The sequence below is a fragment of the Lolium rigidum genome, chromosome 5, assembly GCF_022539505.1.
Source record: "Lolium rigidum isolate FL_2022 chromosome 5, APGP_CSIRO_Lrig_0.1, whole genome shotgun sequence".
NCBI lineage: Eukaryota > Viridiplantae > Streptophyta > Magnoliopsida > Poales > Poaceae > Lolium > Lolium rigidum.
In genome coordinates this window covers 235,815,595-235,822,833 of record NC_061512.1, presented here as the reverse complement: position 1 = coordinate 235,822,833, position 7,239 = coordinate 235,815,595, and the positions used below count along the sequence as shown (strand labels likewise).

Genomic DNA, 7,239 nt, shown 5'->3' with positions numbered 1-7,239 from the left:
TGGCAACAATGTCAACAAAAAACAACAATATCAATGCTAAAAAAATTCCATGCAAAAAATATCTTTACAACAAATCAACAATATCTTTACAATAATAATTAACGACAAAACCTACAAAAATGATTTTTGTACGTCGTGATAGGATGGTACTCTACTGGTATGCCTAACATACAGTTTATAAAAATAATTTGTATGATATTACGGTTGTCAAAAGATTGCATGCATGCCTAGTTCCAAAAGAAAATTGCATGCACTGGAAGAGTACTACTAGTGCTAGGCAAATTATCAGCTGGAACTGGCTTGGGTCCACGCACGTGATGGTGCTGGCGTGCTATGCTGCATGCGGTAGAAGAGTCCTTGAAATACTCTGAAGGAAGGCGGGTCCGCATGATATAATGGACGGGAGACAGAACAGAGCTGCACGCGGGAGTCAGTCGGAGCGACCGATCGAAACGCCTGATCGGTCGCCCGATCTCAAGTATTTTCCTTTGAGAAAACATTCCCGCATTCCGCCATTAATTAGTGGTGGGGCTAGAAGTGGGCGGCAACTTCCCAACGAAGTTAGATTTAGAAAATAAAAACAAACACAAATCGATCTCATTGCTAGCTCTCTCCCTTCTTGATCTCGCCCAAGTAGATACATCTGGACATGGAGCGCGTATCGGTCTCGTTCTTTTACTCCCTTCGATCCAAAATACTTATCACGAGGTCAATAAATTTAAACCTACAACAACTATTGCGACACTGTTTTTTTTTTGTCACGTGTGGCCCTGAGAAGTTGTCTATCAAGGATCACCGATAATGCATGTTGGTAACTCAGCGGTTAGAATGTCAGATGATATAGGGGCATCCATATGCACGCAACCACGTCCATAAATATAATCAATCTTCGCTATTACCAGCCACACATTACACTTCACGCAGACACTGTTATGCTTATTATCATCTATATTGTGCGTTCAGGACAAATTACTTCTCTTAGGAACACATACAAGAAAAAGGATAATGGGTTCCGGACGCTACGTGTATAATTTATCCTGCTGTTCTCTTGAAAATTACTGTCGACACCCTCTTTTCTGAGTCTAGTATAGTACTCCATATGATCATGAATTGATGAATATAATACGTTTTAGATATTTTTAAGTGAAGTAGATACACACTATGATGAGTAAATCTATTTTTTTTTGCGAGAATATGATGAGTAAATCTAGTATACTACTAAAGGTAGACTAGATAATCCTAAAATAAATGAATCTATAAAAAGCTACTACTGTGAGACATCTTATATTAATGATGGAGGGGGTACTTAGGAACCTATATAATTCAAGGGTACTTCGTATTCAAAACTTGTGCGGATGGACAATGTTGAGTGACTGTTGAGCTAACTCGTGGATTGGCTGGAGCATAAATAGATGCCTGTATTAACCTGAAAGAAAGAAAAGAAATAGATGCCAGTATTAACCTCAAAAAAAAGAAGAAATAGATGCCAGTATATGTGCATCCTCATCACATGGAAGAAAAGTCAGAAGCAATGGGAGGAAGAGGCATACACGGAGTACGTGGTTAAGCGTCCACCACGGAAATCTCCTGGCCTCTGCTGTCTGATCAAGTTGGCATGTATATATGGCCAAATCGAATGGTGTAGCTAGCTACGTACAAATACAAGTAAGGACATAGTCAAATCAAACAGGAGTAGTGCTTTCACTGATCAGGACACTACTAAGCTCCCGTCACGAGTGTTCTCACTAGGGACTAGTCTTTTTGGATGACGTTTGCTCCAATGACGAACGCTAGTTAATACGTGGCAAGTACACTAGTAACGCTAGTTACCCGCTCGCAGGGGCCCTGCGCGAGGCAGGCGCGGTCGGCGGCGGTGCTCCTAGGGGCTTGTGGAGCTCGGTCCGGCGGCGACGGCGAGGCTTGGCGGCGGCTGTTCTCGGCGGAGGTGCGGGCTGCCGCAGCGTATGGCGGAGGGCGACGGCGGAGGGCGACGACGGAGGAGGCTGCTGGCGGCGGCCCGGGTTTGGGCCAGGCGGGCCGATCTGGGCCAGGCTTGCCGCGTCCAGGGCCAGGAGGGCCGTGGAGGTAGCCAGCGCCGGTGGGGCTCCTCCCAGGTTGCACCGCCGTTGGTGCCGGACTCGGGCCAGTGGGCCCGGATCCGGCGGTCCTCGGCAGCATGCGGCCGCGCAGCTCCATCTTCCCGCCGGGAGGGCCGAGGTGAGGCTCTTGCTCGAGTTCGGTGGCGAGTTCTTCGATGCCGACAAAGTGTCCGGCTTGGACCGGCGGCATGGCGGCGTCGACAACGGCGCGGCTTCGTCCCCGGGCGTCGTGGCAGGGTGCTTCTTGGCGGCGGTTCGTGGTCTCGGCCAAGGCCGTTTTGCGAGGAGCGAGGTTGCGGCGACGCCGCTCGTGGTGTGCGGTTAGCTCGTGGCGGGTCGATGGTGGCAAGGGTTGGTCCGGCCCGGCGTCGCGAGTGGATGGCGACGACGACCTAGGCGTAGCGGTGTGGTGGCACGGCTAATGGGGCGTGATCGAGGCCTCGGCAGCGGCCGGGCCTGATTTAGGCCACATTGACCATGCTACCGCGTCCGGACGGCGGGCACCTTGGGTGCTCGGAGGGTGGATCCCCTCCCTTGGGCTGCCGTGTGCTTGATGGCTGCCGTCAATGGTGCCTTCCTACCCCGCCCACTCGAGTTGCGGCGTGCTCGGTTAATCCATGGGCTCGAGTTCGTGGGGATGCGGGGCGGCGGCCTCGGAAGGTGGACTGCGCGGCTGGCTCTTCGGCGGGCAACGCGGCGGCGGTGGTGGTCTCTCTCTTCGGTCATGAGGATGGCGTGGAGCGGACGGCGGGGGATCCCGGTGTTGGCGGCGTTTCGGCCTCGGCAACCCCCGGATCGTGTTTGGGATGCCCAACTTGGGGACAACGGGCGGCCGAGTTGTCGGGCGTGGTGTGTGGATGCTTCCGGCGAAAGCTCAGCGCCTCGGCACCAACGACGGCGGTGCTCGCGGTATCGCAACCCTCTTGGGGGCGTCGTTGTGGGTATCCGCCCCGCGGTACGGCTCCGGGTGAAAGCCCTTGACCTCATGGTCTCGACGGCGGCGGCGCAATGCGTCGTTTTCCCTCTTGGGGGCGTCGTTGTGGAGCCCCGTTTCGACTCGGTCCAGCGTCAATGTCCTCGTGGCAACTTTGGGGTCTCTGTGTTCTTTTTTGTTTTTCTTTGATCTGCTTTGTAAGAGGCTCTCCTCTCCACCTTGTATTGGTTCGGCCGTTCCGGCTTTATTTATAAAGCGGGGCGAAAGCCTAGTTCGAAGAAGTTAAATAAAAACTAACTCAATCAATAAAAAGATGTCGTGAGTTTTTTTTAATTTAAATTTATCTACACACTATTTAGTGAATAGATAAATCTAAATTTAAAGAGTGAATTCCAGTTTTTACCCCCACTTTGTCAAATTTGACACTAATTACCTCATTTAATAAATTTTCATCTGAATTGCCCCATTTAGGAAAAGTTTTACCAAATTTACCCCCTTTAAAGAATTAGAGCGTTTTGATAGGTGGGTCCGTCCCATCTGGTCCATGTGGCGACACATATCCGGTTTTTGGCCAGATAGGTTTCAAACTCCTCTAGCATCTTAGTCGCACATGAATCTTTTGTTAGCTTAATCATGGAGTTCCCATTGGTCCCTTTCTTCTGAAAATACTCGGTGTTCCAGAGGTTGAAACCCAATTCTTTCAACTTCTCCTTTATATTTGGTTTGCAGGAAAAAAAGCCAGAAGGCCAAAAACCGCATACGTGTCATGCCACATGGACCACCCTAATGGCGCGACCCACATGTCAAAACGCTCTAATTTTTTTAAACGGTAAAAATTGGCAAACAAAAATCCTAAATGGGGTAATTAGGATGAAAATTCGTTAAGTGGGGGCAATCAGTGTCAAAATCGGCAAAGTAGGGGGTAACAACTAGAAGAGAGTGGATTTTGTACACCCACGCATGGGTGTGGGTGTTTCCGGCACCGTCCATTGTGCTTTGGGAAATACTTTTGTACACCCACGCATGGGTGTGGGTGTTTCCATCACCGTCCATTTATTCCTTGAGATTCGTGCCCACCATGGTAGATGGAAAGATTCCTTTCTCTCTCCTCTTTTTATCCGAATCTCAAAGCACAATGGACGGTGCCGGAAACACCCACACCCATGCGTGGGTGTACAAAATCCACTCTCGCTTTAAATAAATCTAAGATACTTTTTATGAGTTGAAAGAATATATGTGGATGCAAGCATATATGGACGTCCATCAAAGAAGTGTTCTGCCATAATACGGTAGGTAATGCTTGTGCTCGTGGTAGACCTTAAAGGCTTAAAGAGTTGAGGATGAGATGTGTGTGGCTCAGGTTTGTCATTTTGGTGTCTTATAAAGGAGAGATATTTTTCAGTGGGAGGTGACGTTCCCGTCTATAGTGTGACGTTTATGGTGTCTTCCTCAATCTTAAGATTCGTCAGATAAAAATCTTAAACTCAATCTATTGTAGGTGCTCGTAGGACAGGATGTGCGTGAGTATTTGTGATCGTCAGCATCTGTATTGTGTGTTTCGCAAAAAAGAAACATTCATACAAGTCAAATGATTCCTGCAAAATTTATACCCGCGAGAAAAGAGGATCACAACCTTCCAAATTTTGTATAGAAAACATGTGAATCAATGTTGTGACCAAGTTGTCTTGCAAGCACTCATGTAGCTGATGCACCGACCAAATAGGATGTGGTGCGATGGGAAACAGATCTTTTGAAAATGTGAGGTGACAAGTGATTTTGTGAACGGCCACGTGCACGTCTTTTGTTCTTCATCTCTACTACTACCATACACTGGCATCTTCTTGCTGATTGGTCTACTGAACAAGGCAAGGGTCCCATAATAGTAATTGCGACAGCGATAGCAGTTTTTGATCGATTTGTCGCCAGTATAATGCACGCACCAGGCGAGTTATGTAGTGAGTGAGCAGTGACCACACACTACGTAGTACGTACACCCCTAGCTCAAACTAACAAGAGGACCTCGTCAAGAACTCGAGATGAGGTTCGCGGTGAGCAAGTCCCCGCCGGTGATTGTCCGCCCGTCGTCGACGGAGCTGGCTCCAGCGCCGGGGAAGGCGAAGCTTGCGCAGGTGCAGCTGTCGTTGTGGGACAGGAGCTACGTGGGTTTCCAGGTCACGGCCCTCCTCCTCTTCGACAGTCCGGTCAGCCAGCCAGTCGAGGCCGTCAAGAAGGGCCTCTCCCGTGCGCTCGTCCACTACGCCCCCATCGCCGGCCGCCTCGCCGCCGATGACGAGCAGAGCCTCAGCATCGCGTGCACCGGCGAGGGCGTGCCGTTCGTGGCGGCGACGGTGGACTGCGCCATGGCGGACCACGGCGGGCTCCTCGACGGCGCACCGTTCTCCGCGGGCCTCCTGGACGACCTGGCCATGTACTACCAACCGGTGGCGCGGCGCACTGACCCCCTGCTGCTGATGCAGGTCACCGAGTTCGCGTGCGGCGGGTTCGCCGTCGGCGTGACGTGGAACCACACGCTGGCCGACGGCGATGGCATGGCGCAGTTCCTCCAGGACGTCGGCAACCTCACACGCGCAGACGAGACGCCGGTTTCACGGCCTTTGAGGGACGGCGGCGCGGTGTCGCTGCCGCTGCTGTCGCCGCCGGTGGTCGCCGCGAAGCAGTGGCTGATGCTAAACCGCGGCGGCATGGGGCTCGCGTACCTGGACATCACCATCCCGGCGACGCTCATCAACCGCATCAAGTCCGAGTACAAGGCCGCCCACGCCGCCGATGGCGGGTACTGCACGACGTTCGAGGCGGGCGTGGCGGTGCTCTGGCGGTGCCGCACCCGCGCCATCGTCGGCGACAACTACGACCCGTCCGCGCCGGCGCCGCTTGCCTTCTTCGTGAACGTCCGCAAGCACGTGCGCGCCGTTGCCGGGTACTACGGCAACTGCGCGGTGGCGCAGGTCGCCTTCGCGACGGCTGGCGATGTCGCCGGTAGCGATATCGCAGGCGTGATAGATCTGATTAAGGGCGCCAAGGACGGGGTGCCCGACCTGCTGAATGTCATGCACGGCGGCCGTGGGGTTGAAGGGGTGGGGGAGATGGGCGAGGAGGAGATGGCGGCGGTGTTCGGGTACAACGCGCTGATGGTGACAAGCTGGCGGAACATTGCGTTCGACCGCGTCGACTTCGGCGGCGGGGTGCCGGCGAGGGTGGTGGGGAGGTGGCAGCAGTCTACCATCCCCGGCTGCATGGCGTTCCTGTCCTGCAGGGCCACGGCCGACGCCGGCGAGAGGATGCTGACGCAGTGCGTCAGGGAGGAGCACGCCGGTGCATTCCTTGACGAGCTCCACAGGCTCGCCGCCGCCGATGCGTCGGTCTTGTCAGTGTCGGCATGAATTATGTTACGTCTAAATGATCTTATCGTGTCGTGTACTCGTGTATGTGTTTTGATTTTAGTTGTAACTAGCAAAAGTGTTCGTGCATTGCATTGGGTGAAGATTAATACTCGTTGATGAACGTGTGGGCGGAGGTGAAAATAATCTTAAGCCATTTTCTATGTGTGAGTATGGCTAAAAATATCTACTATGTAAAGCCATGCGTCACACAAAAACACCCATTAATCGAAATATGGATTGATTTATTGGGTGGATGCTAATTTGAAGTGTTACATGAATAAATCAAATTGCTTTTGGTAGATCCACGTAGGAAAGCTAGAAATATTTGGCACCCGGGTCATCTCTATCTCCTTTCTTTTTCAGTGAGATCATGCTCTATAAAGTAATACTACTCACTTCATCCATAAAAGAATGTTGCATATTTGTACACATTGGATATATGTATACACTAAAAGTGTCCAGGTAAGTCTAAATTTAAACAAACGTGTGACATTTTTTTATAGACAGAGGTGTATTTAACACTAATTTTAAGTACTACATAAATAAATCTATTCTGATCATCGATCATTTTTATCATTGTATTCCTTTATTTTGTATGCCCAAGGCATACCGGCGGATGCTAATTTAAGTATAGTACAGTACATGTTTAAATACCTCACACATGTATCCTTTGTCACAACCTCACTTCTAACGTCAGGGCATCTCCAACGGGACGACGCAAACGGATGTTTTCGTTCGTTTGCGTCTGCGTGGATAAAAATGCGCTCCAGCGGCTAGACGCAAAACGTCCGCAGCGTCCGTCTGA

General features: G+C 51.1%; 1 protein-coding gene across 1 annotated transcript; it reads left to right on the top strand.

Annotated features, from left to right (window-relative positions):
• Positions 1-4,995: 4,995 nt before the first annotated feature.
• On the top strand, positions 4,996-6,694 carry LOC124655393 (acyl transferase 15-like). The gene has a single exon (XM_047194297.1). The coding sequence runs from the start codon at positions 5,070-5,072 to the stop codon at positions 6,432-6,434; it is 1,365 nt and encodes a 454-aa protein (XP_047050253.1). The 5' UTR covers positions 4,996-5,069; the 3' UTR covers positions 6,435-6,694.
• The last annotated feature ends 545 nt before the right edge of the window (positions 6,695-7,239 follow it).

Excerpts from the sequence above, each read along its gene's own strand:
- LOC124655393 (XM_047194297.1), top strand. The coding sequence starts at position 5,070 with ATGAGGTTCGCGGTGAGCAAGTCCCCGCCGGTGATTGTCCGCCCGTCG.